The 19833-nt window shown below is 48.4% G+C and overlaps 1 protein-coding gene across 1 annotated transcript in view; it reads left to right on the plus strand.

Annotated features, from left to right (window-relative positions):
- LOC126571289 (CD109 antigen) overlaps positions 1-19833 on the plus strand; it is a 31192-nt gene that overhangs the window by 7702 nt on the left and 3657 nt on the right. Inside the window, exons 3-4 of the mRNA XM_050229656.1 lie at positions 15968-17836; positions 17901-19833. The exon at positions 17901-19833 is cut by the window's right edge and continues 476 nt beyond it. Coding sequence (XP_050085613.1) covers positions 16004-17836; positions 17901-19833 — 3766 coding nt within the window. The 5' untranslated portion in view covers positions 15968-16003. The remainder of the gene's footprint in view (positions 1-15967; positions 17837-17900) is intronic.

Genomic DNA, 19833 nt, shown 5'->3' on the forward strand with positions numbered 1-19833 from the left:
GCTGTGTGTTTATCCGGAACCGGAAAATTTGAACCAGAATGTTATCTCGAACCGCTGGCCCCCCCGGATGAGTAATGCCCTTTTTTAGTGGGATGCAAGTGAAGCAACAGTTGGCTGCAGTCTCGTGTGTTTCGGGGGGGGGGGGGGGGGGGGGAGTACACAAAGATTGTGTTGAAGATGTTGCGTCTCTCAACTGAGCAGCATCCACCACCAACATACACGGTGGCCACCTTCAAAGGGCGTTTATAATCTAGGGCAAAAGGAAGTGTGTCCTACCTCCTCTACTACCGTGCACTTAACGCGAGATAATCTCTCAAATATGTTGATGCAGCATAAGATTGATGTTGTGTGCGCGTCCTGATTGCATCAAACGGTGATTATCGAAATCGCATTTACCCCCAAAGTGGATTTCACATCGAGAGAGGAAGGAAGCTGGTGTGGTTCGTTGTATATTGTTTGACTTTTGCAGCATCCGGATCCGGAGCTAATCCCTCACCACCGAAAACTGTAACGATCATTAAGATATGCGTTTCGGTTGAATGGATGGAGGGTGCGTCCGATGTTTTGGATTAGCAGCAGCAGCCGCCGTTCCGTGTCCCGAAATCAATTCAAACACGTGGCCATCCAACGGTCGAGCGGAACTTTCCACAATCCAATCTGCCGGGAGTTTGAGGCCGAGGTTTTTGGCAAAGAAAATGGTACCGTCAAGCAAGCCAGCAAAGCCTTGCAGCTGGCCGTTGCTATGTTCGTGCGTCTGCCTTATCCTCTCATCATCCTTCTGATGAGCGGAATTGATGCGAAGGATTTGATTTCACACCCGTAAGACCGCGGGGGACAATGGAATGGCGACGGCAGCGGTGACACCCAAACTCGCACGTGCCTGACACATGCGCTCCGTTGCTGACGCTGTGTTCGCTCTTGGTGTTCCCCCTCTCCTCGCCCCTTGTGCTGGGTTGTCTCTCTGTTCCGTTCGTCAGTCAGAGCCAGATGGTGGCAGCCAACGTCGTCACCGTGGATCTGTTTTCCGTCGCTGTTGCTGCCTGATTCTCTTCATCGGTTCTCATCGGGCTAAACCCAAAACCCCCCAAGTATCGTATGACGACACAGCTGAGAAGCTGTTTTTTCTTCTTCTTCTTCTGTTCTCGTCTGCAAAATTGTCTCCATTTGATTGATGACTGAATTGGTTTTTGAACGAAAAAAGGAAGGGAAATTAGCAATGCAAAACCTGGAACGCAACCCCCTTCGGCAGCAAGCATCAGAACAGAGGCTGGAATGTAATTTGATATTGCACGCCATTTCAGTGCGGGGAAAACTCGTTCAATAGATTGCACAATAGCATATGGTAGCGAGGCATATGGTTTTTGAAATTGTTCTCTATGCAGATCGCGATTCAAAATTCAGAGCAAGATTAAACTGTAATCAGATTGACAGAAAACAGCAAAGAGACTTGCAATAATGAACACATTTTGCAGTAAAGTGTTCCAGCGATTAATGTCGATCGTATAAGCTGCAAGCAAAATGCCTCTTACTTTCTTGCTTTTGTTCCTTAATGTCCTGTAACAACTTTATCGTAAATTCACGCCACATTACACTACAAAACAACCATTGTCAGTTGTAATTTGTAGCTCTCTGCGGATCGGATCGTGTCCAATGGCTCAGAAAGTGTTTGCTCATCATCGCCTAATTAGTTCATCATGGTGCCATTCTGCTGTTGATGTTACAAGCATTGCAATAACACTCCGTCCGCCCTGACACAAATGTTGTTGCAGAGCACAGGCAGCATGGAGAAGCGAGGGTTGCAACGAGTGACCAACACAAACCACGCGGCGGCGGCTGCACTCATTCGCAACGAATGCAGCTGTGGGTCTCGTCGTCCGTTTTGTGCCCCGGAAAGAGAGGTCCTTCTATGGAAGAGGAAACACACCGGCTCGCCAGAGTCCCGCTGTGTGTTGTGTTCTGCCGTTCCCCGTCCATTCTCCGATGCGAGAGATAATTCGCTGCATTTTTGCCTTGCAGCCTGGTATGTGTGCATTCGATGGGTCATTTGTTCTTTTTCTTTTTCGTTTTTCCCCTATTTCTGGATAGTTTCTGCTCCGCTTCGATCGTATTTCCTTTCGTCCTTAGACTAGAGAGCGTGGCTGGCATGAGGCTTGTGAAGCAAGAAGCGTACCATCTGCGCCATCGTGCGCCGTGTCCTTGCCATCCCTTCCGGAACATCCTTCGCAACGTGCGCGTGAGCGCGCGCTCGTGTTCTAGTTGTTCCCGATTATATGAGGTGCAATAAAGCTTGTGGGCCCCGCGAACACACCTTTCCCCTTGAGTGGGCCAGCTAGCGTGTGTCTGTGAGGCAGCAAATCAGTTCTCTAAAGCCCTCGCGTTCCGGAGGGTGTGAGAGAGGTGTACTGTTCAATCCCCTCCCCCACCCCGGAAAGAGGGTTGCAGCGGTTTTCAATTCACGTGCTGCACGTCGTGCTGCTGCTACTTCCGGGAGTGGTTTTTGGCTGGAAACCGTTTTCCCCCTTCACGCACACCAAAGAGCGAACCCGTGCGCACAGATCATCCTTCGTGAGGCTAGCGTGACGAAGGGAAGGATGAAGAGGTGATGGAAAGCGATTGAATTGTATGTTTTTATCCAATTGTTTTTGAAGTGATTTATGGCCACCGAGAGTAGTATGAGAGAAGCTGCTCATGAGGAGGGAGAGAGGCAAACCAAACCAACGGTTTTTCGGGGAATTTTGGCGTTCTCTCTAGAGGGGGTGGCTTGCTGAGCCTGAGGACTAAAAGGGTTGTAGCAAGTGGCACAAGTGTACAGCGTTACACGATCATCTGCATTGCGATCGTCGTGACCGTCACGGATCGTGCCACTGCGAGTGACGTAAGCACATTTTATGTTCCTTTGCACCGTTTATGTCCGCGCGGGGACGCGTTGATGGATTTTCCGTTTCCGAAATAAAAATTCAATGTCAATGGGTTGGTGAGCTTCTTTCTCTCTCTCGTCGTAGATTGGGTTAAGTGGTGTAAAGGTAATGGGATACCATTTCTACGAAGAGGACACCCTCGGTTTGAGGGCTCATAAAACCATGGCAACTGGAACTGTTGGATGGAAATCCAACGAAGGCACAGCCACCGGTCCCTCGCGGTACATTGACGACGCTATTCTCTCAAGTGCAGTGTTCGGTTCCCTTATCGGTTGCCAATAAGGCAAAAGGATGGCCAGCCAGCCAGCCAGCCGGCCGGCACTTTATCTCTCACACTGGCCGGATCACCGTTTCGTCACCGTATCCTTCGTGTGTTTAAATGGTCGTTATGCACACAGACGAACGAACCCAAGGGAACGCACGCGTGTCCTCGTCGTCGGGGGCTCTCCTCTGCAAGTTTGCGTCGCGTTGAATGACAGACCCGATCCCATCCCCGTGTTCCGTTTCTCCCCCTCGTCGTGTGTTTGCATTTCGAATCGATCCTTTCCACCGGCAACCGGCAAAAAAGGGTTTCCGCATTCAATTTTTTTTTACACTGCATTTGGCTCCCCCTCCCAAACTCTGTTTTCTGTAGCGGCGCCGGCTTTAAACCGGTTCTCTTGTTTGGTCTCTCTTGTCGACAACCGCTGCTGCTGCTGCTGCTGCTGTTGCTGTGTCGAGAGCGATAAGAGAGGACAGGAGATGATGGTGTGTCCTGTTTGAATAGGAAGCCGCCAGATAGATTCGTTGTCGGACGAAGAGGGAGAGTTGTTGTAGGCCCGATATGCCATGCCAGTTTGTTCCGCGTGTGAATGGCAGCGGCGCAAGGAGCGGCGTGCTCTGTTGATCGAACAAATATTCCCGCTTTTTTGTTGGACCGAGAAAAGAAGGAGGGAGCACAGGTACTGAATAGGATTAGCAGCAATTTTAGAGCGGAAATTGTGGAAACAGTGCAAATACTGTCACGTGGTGCACAAGTTTGTTGGTGGTGGGAGGGAATTCTCTTCGGTACCACCACCGGCACGTGTCGTTTGGTGATTCACGTGGGAAACCGAGCTGGTTCTGTGGAATCAGATTTGTAGTTCAAACGCCTACAATGAACGATGGTCGATCGAGTTTTTTTTTAAAAGAAAGTGCAAACGTCATCCGATGAATCAAGATTTATTAAACAAACATTTGACGATCAGGTTATTTATTGAGTGACACTAATGAGGATTAATCATATCAAAGCTATCTATAGTATTCTTCAGAAAAGAATTCATTAAAAATGTGCGTTTTTTTTTGTTTCAAAATATGAGTACACAAATGAAAATATTTTCTTTCCATAATTTAACATCTTTCGAGGCTGTGCTATCATTAGTTCTGGCTGTAAGTTCATAGTTATTTTTTATTCCAAGATTTTCCATTACAATTATTCGAAAAACAAAATGATTGTACTCATTTGTGAACTCTATGATCAAGGATAATTTCTGTTAAACACACAAAATGCTACGCACAGAAGTATCATGTCCTATCACAAACAATCATGCGGAGTGATCTCTTCTCTGTTGCATTCTTCTTGCTTCGAAAATCGGTGTTCCAGCTCTTTACCTTTAGTATAATTTCCCAATTTGTCATGTCTCAAGGTGATCGTACATCTTTTCTCAACTATATCTCCAATCCAACCACGATCGACGACTCTTCGACGCGTCCCCTGTGTTTTCACTAACGTCCTTTCTCCGGTCTGTCTCACCAATACTGTGCCTTAATGGTAATTTAATATCTCCCGCCACAAAGCCAGAGCAGACAGCGCACCGTGCGCCACACTCTCTGCCCTGCTGCACCACCGCAAGGTCGATCCTGAAGGAACGACGAAAGATCGGCGGATGCAGCAACGGCAGCCGCCCTGCTAGCCGTCGAAATGTTGTCAACAAATTGTTCTTTTCTCGTTCTTCCGCGATGGCAGAAGATATTTTCCCAATTGTTGCTGTCACGCATTCTGCCACGTTTCGTGCCACGCCGGAACATCGATTGTCACTGTCGGAACATGGAAAAAACGTCAAAACAAACAGTCAACCGCAGCGGACGTGGTCTAGGACGACGATTTGGGGGAGATCCGAGGCCGAGACCAGGGAAATGATGGGCCGCTCTTAGGAGCCCTTTTGGGAGCCCGTGCTGGGCTGTCTATTATTCCCCTTTTCCGTGAAGAGAGAATATATATTTATCTCAATGAGGAAATACTAATGAAACCGACGACAGACACAAGGCGTTGGTGCGGCGGGACCTCGCCAAGGAGGAAGGAAATCTTGGACACACACCGATCAGTGTCGAGGCGCGCTGTGTACTGCACGGCGTATGTTGCATCCCTTGCGATAATTCCGTTGGAGAAGTAAAGCGCCATGAGCTTCGTTTTAGATTTATCGGCCTTTCGTGTACACATTTCTTGCGTCCCTTTTCCTTTGGTTGCCCGTGAACTTCAAGGCATTCTTCAGGGAGGTGAGAGACGGGGAGGTATTGATACCGACCAGTGGGATTCTGTGGCCACAAGAATTCGTTTCATTCCAAGGGTGTAGAAAAGAGGAGAAGATCGAGATCTCGAATTACCATTTCAACACCCGTGGAAATTGTGGTCTCGCCACCACTTCAACGCAAGAATGCATTCTTCTGTGTAGAGAGACGATCGCAAAGATCTTTTTTAAAATGTTTCCGCCTACGATCCGACGTCTGCCAGCGTCTACTTGCATTCAGCTGCGCGTCAGTCTTTACTTCCAGAATCTTGCTTCAAGCTTTTTAATGCGGAGAGATTCAGATCGATCTTCGTTCTTCAACACCTGGAAGAACAAATCCATTAAAACTGAATGCAGAGATGCAAAGGTCTGGTGCACTGAAAACAGGGATTGGAAGTAATTGTTCCAACTGTGCCAGCCGCGGCAGGAGCATCGTACAGACCAACTCCATCGTACTGCACTCCCAGGACGAATTTGTCATTTCCGGCTAGCGGGGGGACCACATAACGTATTCGAGGTTATGCTTGTCGCATTTCACTGAAAGCGAAAAGTGCATATCGCTCGCCCTTTTCTGTCGGGTTCGTTTTAATGGTTTTCCCGTTTCCATACGAATGGGTTTCTCACTCAACTCCAACACTACGCTTCTGTGCACCACCAACACCGTACTATGGCAGCAAACACGTGACTCTCGTTCCAGAGTTCTACGCTGACCCTAATTACCCTCGAGTGAGGAAGAACACATGGGACATGGGAGCAAAAAGGGGAGAAGAGAATGCCGTCGCAACATCATACATATCCGGTAATGTTACGTGCACCGGAGTTGCCCTCTGCTATAGGTTCGTTCTCTTCTTCTTTCGATGGTTAGGTGGTGGCGCTTGGAGTGCGCAGAGTAGCGGCTACCCTCCTCGATCATAGATGCAATCAATTGAACATTAAATTCTCCCCACGCAAGCACTTTTTTTTTGTTTTGTTCGTGTGATGCAGGCAGTGCACTTTTCGGTCATCTAATTCTCTTCTTTTTCTACTTTCTCCGTTGCAGGTGCGTAAAACGTCGCGTTCTTTGGGTCATCGGATCGTGCCCGGGCACGGGCCCTCACTGTTACGGATCATTAAATGGAGGTTCGGCAATTAAAACCATGAATCCGCTACACATACGCATGCGGGGACAGAATCCACCAATCCATCGACAGCTGGTTGGTCTGGAATCGATCATTTGATCGTAAAGTATTCTATTTCGGTTCTCAACATTCGCCGCCAAGGGACCGTCCATCCATCTCATTACAAACTCGCCTCACTCTGCAGCCACATGAATATGTCTTCATTATCATCGAAGCGACGTGCACGTTGCTCAGTCTAGAAAGGAACAGCTATATGGATCTGTACAAAGTTTAATGGTGCAGAACGAAGAGACGTCTAAATCTCAAAGTCTAACGCTGTTCCTTGGACCACTGTCCTCTCGCAAACAGTTGATAACCACGTGTTCATATTTTTTCTCCTGTAATAACCAATGTTCCACAAGCTTTATAACATTCAAATTTTATGTTCATACCACCGGGACTTGCTTGAGAGCAGGAGAAGTTGTCACGCTTAATTATGAATTTATGGAAGCTTCCAAGCGGACATATGCTTACACATCGTTGTAGATCAAACACAACGAGCCAGGACCGGCAGCGAAAAAAAAACATCAACGGAATTGTAACCTTGAACACATGAATTCTAGCTCTACTCATAGATGCATCGCCGCAGCAATTGTCGTTCACATCACGACGCCTGCGGCATGATCTGCTGCGCTAGATGGATAGCTGATGTAGCTCATTCTGCTGGCGTGCATGTGTACGACTCTAGCACACAACAAGAACACGCGTTCGTGCTCAATTGTTATCATGGGTGTGGTGCACAAGTTATTTCCTCTTTCACATAATAACCTTAGGGACGGGCCGGTATCGCTAATAGATCAATTAAGCTTCCCTGCGATGTGTGGTGGTCTAGACGAATGGCTATTTGAAATTAGTTTTTAGAAACGAAAAAAAAAAATGAAAATTCTTAACCACAAAGGCAAGCAACACACAATGTGATCGCTGAACCGCGGAGATGATTGTCGCGTGTTTGTTCGCTTCAAATTCTAAACCCACACCACATGCCGTATTGTTTAGTTGTCCCGTGCACAAAACCAGTATTGTTCAGGTGTCCAGTGAAGTGTAAAACGATAATATTTCATTTCCTACAGGAATAAGAAGTTTGGCACAGGAAGTTGTATAAATTTATCAAAACAATGTGATTCAAATTGTGTAAAGAATCCCATGCGATCATTTGTTATTGTTATTGTGCTGCATAAAAATCGGATCTGCCAAACTGTCACATGCTGTTCTTGCTTGCTGCCCTGGTCAGATGTTTTATGGCCTACATATAAACCTGTCACCATTTTCATCTCCCCTCTCTCGCTCTCGTTCCGTAATTGCATCCCTTGCATTACACTAGACAGCACCATCGCGCCGTGATCACATTGGGTTACTATGCTCTAACCTCTCTGCCCTCGACGTCTCTGGGCAAGCATCATTGCGCTGTACCCTAAGGGCACATTTCGATTTTTGCTGCCAAAAATTGTGTCAAATCCATAATGAAGAACCGCAATTTCATCTGTGTGAGGAAGGCGCGCACCCCCTTCTCCAGGGTAGTCCGTCGCCATCGTCGCCTTTCTCAGGACCCTCGGCTGCTAATCTAATTTCCACGATTTTGTGAGTGATGATTAGATTTTGCGCACGCCAGTGGGGTGGCTTCCGTATGATTTAGTGTCGGCGAATATAAGCGGACCTGGCGTAGGGGAAGGCGCACAAACATCCCCCGTGCGTTGGACGGTCTCTGTCAACCAAGGACAGGAAGGAAGAGCGACGACCAAGTGCGTCCGGATCCGTTATTTAATCACCATCAGACGAACCGAATCGTTCTTGAGTTCCTGCGATGAAGGAGGGAAAACTAGGGGACCAAGGTAGTTGCATTAATGTTGGATTGTGCCGCTGGAAAATGCTAATCCCCGCCCGAGACACCGTCGGCCCCTTTCCGTGTGCATGGAAATGCCCCTTCGGCCGTCGGGCACAGCAGCCGGGGCGCTCCTGATGAGGGCTTTAAATGCCCGAGGAAAGTTAAGGCTTTTGAGCCAACCGCGAAGCCCGAAGGGACGGAACCGTTTGCCAAATTGCAATGATAACCGATGCTTGGGGCACCCAGTAGTCCGAAAGAGAGAGAGAGAGAGAGAGAGAGCGAAGCCCCGGGGTTTTGTGTTCTAAATTTCCAATCATCGCATATCAAGTGTCTCGATTCGATGGCCCGATGGCATTTTCTCCTCCCGAGCCTTCGGGGCGTTTTCATTTATAAATGATGTGGCTAGCCGGCCGGCCGGCCGGTTACCGGCATACGCAAACGTGTTAGTGAGTCATTTGCCTTCGCCTGAGATGAGGAGACTTTCGTTCGCTGACATCCGCGCGCCCCTTTTTCAAGGAGGTTATGAAATATTTTACAATTTCACTCTTAAGCCCCGAGGTAAATTGGACACGGTCGAGTGAAATGGAGCAAATTTGCTTAACACAACAACAGCCAACACCCATTAATGGCTGGCGCTTGATGGAAATCGTTAGAGAGAACATTATTATCCTTAAAGTTTAATCAACTTTCATCCATAAGGATGTTATATTTATGGCAGGAGGTGGACGTTCTGCTACTTTTGCTCTCGAGATAATGAAACAAAACTCTTGTAAACTTTTGGACCTGAAAATTGGGCTGTAATTCGATATAGAATGGTTATGAAAGTGATGGACCGAGTGACCATCAGAGATGTATTGCATAAAAGATTAATTTTTGGGACTTGTTTTATAATTATTCAATGTTGCAATATGTTCACCAAATAGTATCATGCAAGTGACAGTGTGCTCTTATTCATAAAGCACTTTTAAGGTGTTCACTGTGACTAAAAAAAAATGAATCTAAAGCAAATCAAACTCCTGTCTCCACGATTAATTAAACATGAATTGTCATATTAAAATCAGCGAATCTCTTTGCTTCAGCATTTCCATCTAGAGTTTCGAGAAAAGATCCTTTCTCCTCAGCGTTACTAAGTCCAATGGGAAGATTGAACCAAAACGAAACGGGCTTTAATGGCACACCGGCAACGCTTATATTATCTTCCAGTTCAAAACACGAGTGAGACACGGATTTTAATTAAATTTCTCCTCATCCCTAGAGATCCAGCCGATGAAAGTGGCCAACAACAGTTGTGAATAAGTATGCAGCCTTTGTATATATGTTTACAGAGAGAGAACGGAGGGTTGCGATGAGCCCTCTCTCTCCCCGTGCGACGAATCCGTAATTCGGAACGAAAGTCACGTTTCAAATGTGATAAAGATAACAGAAACTTCAAACAGACTTTGTGGAAAACGAAAACAACAACAACGACCGTAGTGGTAGTAGCACAGGGCATGAAATGGTCACAGGAATGGCATTTTCATTGCCATTTTTTCATGATTTGAGCGCCGCGGTACAACCGGCGAGTGAAGAAAAGGGCGTTGAACTTTTCCCCTCAGGGTTTTTGGGTGGCGAGAAACTCTGGCCAATAGCAGCTATTCGGTAGCAAAAGCTAAGGAACATTATGGATTCAACTGTTTTTCGTGGACGCGGAAGAGGAGACAAATGAAATGACGCCGGAAAGATTTATGGAACCAAACAACGCAATCGCGCGCGCGAATGAGCAGCGACTTCTTCTTCCATCGTTGGATAATACTCCCAAGGTGGCCCTTTTGGGGGGTGGCACTTTCCTTCTTTCGATTCCTTGTGCCACTTTTTGACTTCTGGTTTCTGTTTTTGGCTATGCAGGTCAAGTAGTGGTCGAAGATTAGGAAAAGGAAGCGTGGAGGGGCGAGTGTGTCGTATCTTCGGATCCATTTAGGTGGGTCATGAACAACACCACGGGACCAGCGAGAGAGACGCAGAAAACTGTGCCACTAGTGTGGCCTGGGGCGTGTGTCTTATGATTTATGATTTCTGTGGGCCATTCAATGGTTGTTTTGGTAAGAGCTGGCTCGCAAAGAACCAATCTAATGCCTCGTTTGTCGCCATTTTTCTGTCGTTATCGGTAAAGTTAATCAGCTATCCGCCAGAGTTCCCCTTTATTATGTTTTGTTATGTTGTTTTTTATGTGTGTATACGCTCTCCTTCCGTACGTTAACCAAAGATCGCTCAGAATGTTCTTTTAAAAGTCAATTCTAGCGGGTATAAGCTGAACCTAAATGCCTTTGCGGTTCCACACCAGTCGAAGAGAAATATTTACATTTCGTTGATCTAAACCTCAACCTCATCTTAATCCACCCCCCCTGATACCACTTCCGTGTGACGTGACGGGATGGTGGTGTTGGACGATGGATGAATCCACCACCTCCAGGTTGATAAATATCCATCCAAACCACGTCAAAGCTGTCTGCCCAGCATGCAGCAGCACGCCTGGTCGTTGGTTTTGAACACTGGCTGGCACTGGCTGGGTGGAGTGTGCCGACTGATGGACAGACATCGCCATCGTCCGAACCACAGACGGGGCGGGATCACCGGTGCAGTGGAGTGGGTAAGCGTGGAACCAGGTCCAGCTTTAAAAGGGTTCACATCCGAGATCAATCGAGAGCACCCACTCTTCAGCAACCTCACCACCACATCCCTCCAATTTGCCGTTTGTTTATGTTATCGTAGTAAATTATTTTCACCAAAAACCATCCAACATCTTTCCCCTCTAACCACGTCCTCCAAACCCGTCATGTCGATTGGTCGATGGTGTGGCTGCTGCTGCACCGACGGAGAAGTCTAGTTCCTAGTTCCGCCTTCGGGTATTCGGGTGCCGGTACTCGATGCAGTTCGTATTTTTAGACGACGATCCAATCTGCGTTTCTGCTGTCGTCCATTATGTTCGAGCAGCAGCATCAAGATTGTTGCCGCAGCAGCTGGATCCTCCTTCCAGGGGGGGCAAATATCTTGCCTTTAAGAAGCACGTAGCACGTGGCACGACTCGCTCGCTCTCTCTCCCTTGTGCAGAAAACCAAAATTAATTTATTGCAACAATCCTGCACCCCCAACTCATTTATTATTTAACATTCCCAGCCATCCATCTGTGGGTGTGGGATGTGTGGAATGGACTTTTAAATCTTCAGCCCAACAACAGATCCTCAGCGCTGACTGGTCACGGAAGGGAAGAGCAAGAGGATGATCGCTAGTAATGCTGCTTGTTGCACATGTTCGCTCACGAATAGAGGCGTGGTGGTGAGTCTTAACCACCGAAGATGCAGTGAACGACGCACGCCTACATCTCAGAACTCGGTCGCTTGCAACAGATGTGTGCAAATGATGCAGCTGGTTCGGTTGTTGGTGCTGGATGGAAACCGCATGGAAGCTAAATTCCGCAACGCTTGAGACGGACGAGAACCACGCCAAATTGATGTTTTGTTGATGCATCTCGCGATAATTTACCAACCCCCATTGGTTCTTTATTTTGCTGTTTAGAGTAAATATTTTACCATCTTCGAAACCGAAGAGGAGAAGAAAGGCTCGAGGAATGTGGAAATGGATTGTGAAATACGATCGTTCGGAATGCGACGATCGACTGTCGCTGGAAGGGAGGGTGTATCATATTTATTCTTCTTGTCCACGAGACGAAGGAATGACGATTCCTGCTGCATTCCGTTTCATTTATCCAGATAACACAATCGGCCGGGTTGATGCCCTAGATCTGTCTTACCGAGTGTCTTGATCTTGATAGCAACCTTTTTTTATCCTTTTTTTTTTAAAGAATCTTTCTCAATTTTGCTCGGTGTAGCGCGGTGTACCACACAGAACAGACAGGAATCATACGATCCTCGTTCTTCTTGATCACCGCCACCGTGATATGAGGATGTCTGGATAGTATCACGTTTTTTGGTGGCTCCGACACACACCCAAGTGTGCAGCATCCGTCCGTCGTGAGCATAAGAGGTTTCTCTTTCCTTGACCAAAGCGCAAGCGTGTACACCGTACACACCGCACAGGACAAGAAACGCCGAACGGCGCGTTACAGAAGCGGCCACGAAGCGCTTGTAGCGTTAAGTAGGAAAGCGAAAGTAGTGAGGCGCATTCGACTCGCCTGCAACCCGCCGGCGGCCTTCGAGATGGTCGTGGGATGCTTCCCGGTTTTTTCCCTTCTTTGCTTGTTGTTGCCGCAGCTGCTCTCGTTCTCTCGTCTTCTCCTACACGATCGCGCTCGGTTTGGAGTACATGCAAGATTTGGGAAAACATTTGTTTGAAGAAGCACATAATGTGTTTGTGGTCCCGTGACGACCACACACAATCATCATCGTGCGCCTCAAGTAGGACCCCAAAACATTCGAAATTGTTTCACTTTTCTTCGCTTCTCCATTTGGCTGTGCACGATCGGTTTTCCCGGGCAATCAACAGTCCCGACCGACGACCGACCTGACTACCGACCGCAGTAGATCGAGAACGAAACGAAGGAAGGTAATGAAAGGAACGAGCGGGATGCGGTGTCCGATGTCAGGAAAAACAAACTTCAACCGAAGTCCTCTCAAGCGAGGCCAGGGAAATAGATAACATTACTCCACTCCAAACCGCAACTGCGATCTCTCTAACCGTGCGGCCAAGTGGAAACAGAGAAGATCGCGGCCGGGGACCACCCAGTCCGATAGCGAGAAAGAGGGGGGGAGTAGATTCATCCGGGGCTGGTGTGGGCCGACACCATGTTTTCATTCTGTTGTACAAATATGTAGGTCCTTTCGCTCCATTCTCTCTCTCTCTCTCTCCCTGTCTGCAGTCTCAAATCAATCAAACACAGTTTCACGCCAGCGGTTTATGGCAATTTCCGTTCTTCAGACAGTAATTTCTTGTGGTTTACAAATCAGGAATGAGTTGTGGGGGTCCGTGACGCGATCTTGGATCACGCTAGCTAGCATGTCATGATGAGGGCAACCCCGGTGTGCCCCACCAAACTCACAGTGGATCGATCATGTAACAATGGCGTCGTGGTTCTATGACATGTTCAACAATGATGTGAACACACGCGTTGACAACCCGATACATTGGGGCTGTCGACTGTTGTCTGGATCAAATGCACCAATGGAAGTGGTCCCGGGTGGTCTCCTGTGAAGAGGTAGAGTACCGTGTGTCCGTCCGGTTCATGGTCATGGACGCATACTGCTTCTGTCTGGCTCCATTGGATGTGATTTCAATGGATTAATGTTTCTATTTTCATTCTTTTGAAATCGATTTGCTTATTGAAAAAAAATGAATTGGTTTATATGTATCTCTCTTCCATAAGAATGATATCAAATCCCTTATCGATTGTCTATCAAATGAGATAAATATTCAAAATAATGTAAAACCATTAGACCGGATACACTGTTCATCGGATTCTAATTGGTTACTCCCTTGGCATAATCCTCTGAATTGAACGCGAAAGTGCCACTTCGTTAAAGTCATAGCACCGTGAAATGAAAGTGTCACACTTTTGCTCTGTTTTGGGCCGGCTTTTTATCAGTTTCCACTCTCAGATGCCCCGTGCGATGCCAGTAAATGGCGGCTGACTGGCGGTACCATAAATATTCCGTGTTCACAACGCCAGTCGTTAACCTTTATAATCCTTGCCATCGACTTTCCTCCTTCCCAGTGACCTTCAGCTACGGCTGCACGGTGCTACAGCATGGTTTGTATTGATTTTTCCGTTTACTGGAGGCCGAAGCCCTCAATTGGCTTTTCCTCAACCACGACACCGAACCTAGAATGGGAATGATTTTCTGCTAGATTAACAATTATTTGAATTCCTACCGCCATTTTATTGGGCCAATACATTGCAATGGAACAGCAACACTGTTGACTCGGTCGATGGGGAAAAAGGCTACAGAGAACTGTGGCTTAATATTCGTTTAAATTAGCCAAAGCACTACCGTCAAACCAGTAATGGGCGATGTAAATCAAAGATTCAATTTGCTCTTTCCTCCGACACGACAACGAACAGCAATGTGCCGGCGGCGTACATACAGGGGCCCCCCAAACCCAGGCGTCATTCTGCGGGGCATGGCTGGGAAAACACTCATTCTCCCTCTTTTTGCCACCCAAGCATGATGAATTCGTATTTCCATACCGCAACGAAGCGGAATAGAAGGGAATCATGCAGATAAGCATCTCGAAACGGCACGTTTGCATCGTTTTTTGTTCAGTTAAAATGTGAACTTTCATTATGCGAACAGGGAAGGATTTAATTACATATCCGACACATCATGCACAGTGAACGACGGCTCTGTTGCCGGCGACGAGATAGATGCGGCCATGATATTGTGGGTGCCGCCGACGCCATGATGTTCCGCTGAAGATGTGGAGCGCATCGACAGATTGAAAATCCGTCACTCCACTTTGGCGCCATGATAAACGATCGCTGCTCCTTCCTCCCCGGTTGCGACGGAACATTGAAGAACAGCAGCTCCCCCGGGATGGGTTAATGAGATGCTATGTGCAAAATGAAGCTCGAGTTGAATGGCCGTGAAGCATTCGTGAAAGAGTTTGGTTGAAGAGATTTTGTGGGATGCAAATCACAGGCTATTCTGTGACTATAATTAGTATCTGTTAATAACAAGCGTTTTTACGATGCTGTGACATAGTCTGTTCCCCTTGAAAATCCCACGAATGTTGGAGATCTTCTCATGTTCCGACAGTGTATGATTAATGATTAAGAAGTGCTCGAGGAGCAAATTTAGATAAGTTAATTAATTTGATTAATGGTTCTAGCATGACGATCCTTGATGCTTGATGCGAAGTGTGTTCAGTGTGATTTCTGACATCACAATGCTCAAAAATGTTTCTTTTTCGAAGAATTAGTTTCACATTGATATTGGTAGGTTCATTACAAACATAGATAGCAAGCAAGTACAATAGTAAGACTATCCATAAATGGTCAACATCATCATAATCATCATTGACATCATCGATTGACGGAGGTACCACCTGATGATGGACGCGGCTGGAAAAGTGCAACATGTGCGCACACCATTATCGATCTTTAAAGATATTAATTTGATGGCACCGCGTTAAATCCGGATCGAAAATTTCGCCCCTTTGTTGCAACTACCAGCGATTGGCACGAGGGCAGGTGGCTTAGGGATGTTTAGGGTGTTCTGGTCAACCGACCCTTCGTTTTTCGTGATACTTAACGGAAAGAGGGCACATCTGGTTGGAAAGGCTGCTGAGAGCATCTATTATCTAATGGATTATTACGCCCGAAGGCATGTCCTATCATCTGCGCGCAAACCGCGATGAACTGTCGTCATCTGGACTACAGGATTGATCGATCGATTAGGGAGAGGTTTGGTTATAACTAAAAATTCTTAAGTTAATATAACTTCCCTGTCTTTGTTGGTGTTAGTTTATTTTTAGAATCACGAATTATTACAATCTTCTCGTCATTTTATTTATTTCTTTAACTAATGGCAATCCAATCACTCTTATATTTTCCAGAAATCAAAACACGTTGTGAACGTCGTCGTTTGTAAGATGAAACCGGACAGGCATCCGGCCTGTTGGCCGGGTGGTGCAGCAAGCACTCTGCTCTGTCTCCTTCTTCTATGCCAAACGATCATCCTGCCATCCCGAGCTCAGCAACCACAAGCACAGCAACAATCGAACAACGATGCGACCCGGTTCAGCAGCAACAATCCACAACAGCAGGACCCATTTGGTCGACCAACCTACAATCCGTCCTACCAGTATGACCCGAATGCACCACGAACCGGCCAGGGAGGCGTCGGGACTGGTGGCATCGGCGTACAGCCAACGTCCGGTACCAACTATCAACCCAACTTCTACAACAACGATCTAAACAGCAACAACGTCAATAACCGAGACTCGAACAACATCGACAATCGGTATGATCCGATCAACCGGAACGTCGTCTTCCAGTCGACGACACCGCGCGATTATTTCTTCAATCGCCAAACGACTCCCCGTTCCCGGATTGGCATCAATCGTAATTCCCTCATCAACGACTATGGAGCCGGCAATCCGTTCAACCAGGGCATCACGTACTTTATCGTGGCCTCGCGATTCGTACGCCCCGGCCAAGTGTACAAGGTGTCGGTGTCGGTGTACGAGTCGCGCCGTCCCCTCAGCATCCGTGCCAGTATCTCACGGGACGGCGTAGAGATGAGCAGCGAGACGAAGGAGATCACGGTCGGTGTACCGGAGTCACTGTTGATGCGTGTCCCACCCACGAGCGTGGTGGGCGAGTATAAGCTACGGATCGAGGGTTCGCACGATCGCGACTTTGGTGGCTACGTGTTTGCGAACGAAACGAAGCTGATCTTCTCCCAGCGCTCGATGACGATCTTCGTGCAGACGGACAAACCGGTGTACATGCAGGGTGAAACGATACGATTCCGGGCCATTCCCATCACGACGGAGTTGAAGGGATTCGACAAGGAGATGGACGTGTATATGCTCGATCCGAATGGTCACATTATGCGGCGCTGGTTGTCACGCCAGTCGAACCAGGGTTCGGTCAGTCTGCAGTATCAGCTCTCCGATCAGCCCGTGTACGGTGAGTGGAAGATTCGTATCGAGGCGCAGGGACAGACCGAGGAAACCGTCTTCAACGTGGAGGAGTACTACCAGACCCGGTTCGAGGTGAACGTTACGATGCCGGCGTTCTTCTTCAGCACCCAGCGCTTCATCCATGGGCGCATTATGGCCAACTTCACGAACGGCACCCCGGTCAAGGGTAACTTGACGCTGAAAGCGACGATCCGTCCGATCGGATGGTTCAATCCGCAGGCCATCAATCAGATGAATCGCGTCGGTAATCTGGGTCGTCTGTCCAACAACCCGAACCTCCTGAACGTTCCGTACTATCAGCAGCGTGGCTATCAGGATGCGATCTACAACAATCCCCAGAACACCTACACCAGCCAGCTGAACCGTGATCAGAGCGCCAGTGCAGGCGTTGGTGGTTCCGGTATCGATGGGCAGCCGGGTTACGATGGACGTTACCCGTCGTCCTACCAGGATACGTACGTGATCGAGCGGCACCTGAACTTTGACGAAGAGTGGCCCTTCTGGATTAAGAAACCGGTGGAAACGGACGCCCAGTGGGATTCGTGGTCAAACACATACCGCGAGAGTCTACCTTTCCTGCGTTTCTTCAACGGTAGTTACGATTTCCGCTTCCCCATGTCGGAACTGGCCCAGCTCGTACCGAATCTGGCTGGCATGGAGATTCTGTTCACGGCACGGGTTGGGGAACGGTTCTACGATGAAATTGTCGAAGGTTACTCGCTGACGCGCGTCTACAACTCGTCCATTCGAATCGCGTTCTTGGGAGAATCGCCACAGGTTAGTATGCAGGTGAGGGAGGTTTAGTTGGAAACCGGAACATAACGCGTTCTTTCATTTACAGGTCTTCAAACCATCGATGCCATTCACCGTGTATCTGATCGCGGAGTATCACGATGGTTCTCCGTTACCGTTGAGCGAGTACAACCCGGGCCGAATGGAGGTGACCGGATCAATCGATAGCCGTTCGTCCGGTGGACGGAACACGCTCGAACCCCGCGTACTGCACATGTCCGAGAAGGCCGGTGTTTGGGAAATGAAAATCGATCTGCGCAACGATCTGAATCTGGAAAATACGAAGCAAACGAACGAGTTCCTGAACGAGATACAAACGATGCGCCTGACGGCTAACTACATCGATCCGTTCGGTGAGCGTGCATCGACGGAGCTATTGCTGCTGTCCCACTATTCGCCCAACAACCACAACATCAAGGTGTACACGAGCACGGTCGACGCTAAGGTGGGCGAGTACATTACGCTGCACGTTCAGGGCAACTTCTACCTGAAGCAGTTCGATTATCTCGTCATGTCGAAGGGCATCATACTGATCACGGGCCACGAGAACATGGATGGTGGTGTGAAGACGATGTCGATCACATTGAGCGCTGAAATGGCACCGGCTGCGACGATCGTCGTGTGGCACATTGGGCGCTACGGGAAGCTGCTGGCCGATAGTCTTACCTTCCCGGTGAATGGTATCTCGCGGAACAACTTCACGGTGTTCATCAACAACCGGAAGGCGCGTACCGGTGAGAAGGTGGAGGTTGCAATCTACGGTGAACCGGGCTCGTACGTAGGGCTTTCCGGTATCGAAAATGCGTTCTACACGATGCAGGCTGGTAACGAGCTAACGTACGCCAACGTTATCACGAAGATGCTTTCCTTCGATGAGCACACGAACGGGACGTTCAAGAAGACCTGGGTATCACACGAGGGTGATCCGGATGAGCTGGTTTACTATCCCGCTTCGACGTTCGGTATCGATGCGAATCGTACGTTCGAGTACGCGGGATTGGTCGTGTTTACCGATGGAGCGGTACCGATGCGTCCGTCGGCCTGTGATCGATCGCTCAACTACAGCGAGTGCCTGAATGGACGTTGCTACCGGAATGATAAGCGTTGCGATGGATATATGGACTGTGAGGATGGTACGGATGAGGCCGGTTGCAGTGCCCGCAACGAGACGCTCCTGCTCGAGTTCCGCAAGTATCGCTTCAATCGCATCCTACGCCAGTACCAGAATGTGTGGCTTTGGAAGGATGTGAACATTGGACCGCATGGAAGGTACATCTTCAACCTGGAGGTGCCACAGGTACCGGCACTTTGGGCCGTCTCAGCCTTCGGTATCAGTGGATCACGCGGATTCGGAATGATTCGTCGTCCGATCGAGTACGTCGGAATCCAACCGTTTTTCATTAACGTCGAAATGCCGACCACGTGCCATCAGGGTGAACAGGTGGGCATACGAGTGGCCGTGTTCAACTACCAGACGGTGGACATCGAGGCAACGGTCGTTCTGCATAGCTCACCCGACTACAAGTTCGTGCACGTCGAAGAGGACGGTATCGTGCGATCGTACAATCCGCGTACCTCGTTCGGAGAACATCAGTTCTATATCTATCTGCTGGCCCAGGACTCGACCAACGTCTATCTACCGATCGTACCAACGCGGCTCGGTGAGATCGAGGTAACGATTCACGCTTCAACACTGCTCGGAGCACATCAGATCAGTCGACGACTGACGGTGGAGGCCGACGGTTTGCCACAATATCGCCATCAGTCGATACTGCTCGATCTGCGTAACCGTGCCTATCTGGTGCAATATATGCACGTGAACGTCACCGAAACTCCCATCATTCCGTACGAGATCGATCGTTACTATGTGTTCGGTTCGAACAAGGCACGCATCTCGGTGGTTGGTGATGTGGTCGGTGCGATCTTCCCAACGATGCCGATCAATACGACCTCCCTGCTGACGCTGCCAATGGATGCGGCCG

This window comes from Anopheles aquasalis, chromosome 2 (genome assembly GCF_943734665.1).
Source record: "Anopheles aquasalis chromosome 2, idAnoAquaMG_Q_19, whole genome shotgun sequence".
In the NCBI taxonomy this organism is placed as follows: Eukaryota; Metazoa; Arthropoda; class Insecta; order Diptera; family Culicidae; genus Anopheles; species Anopheles aquasalis.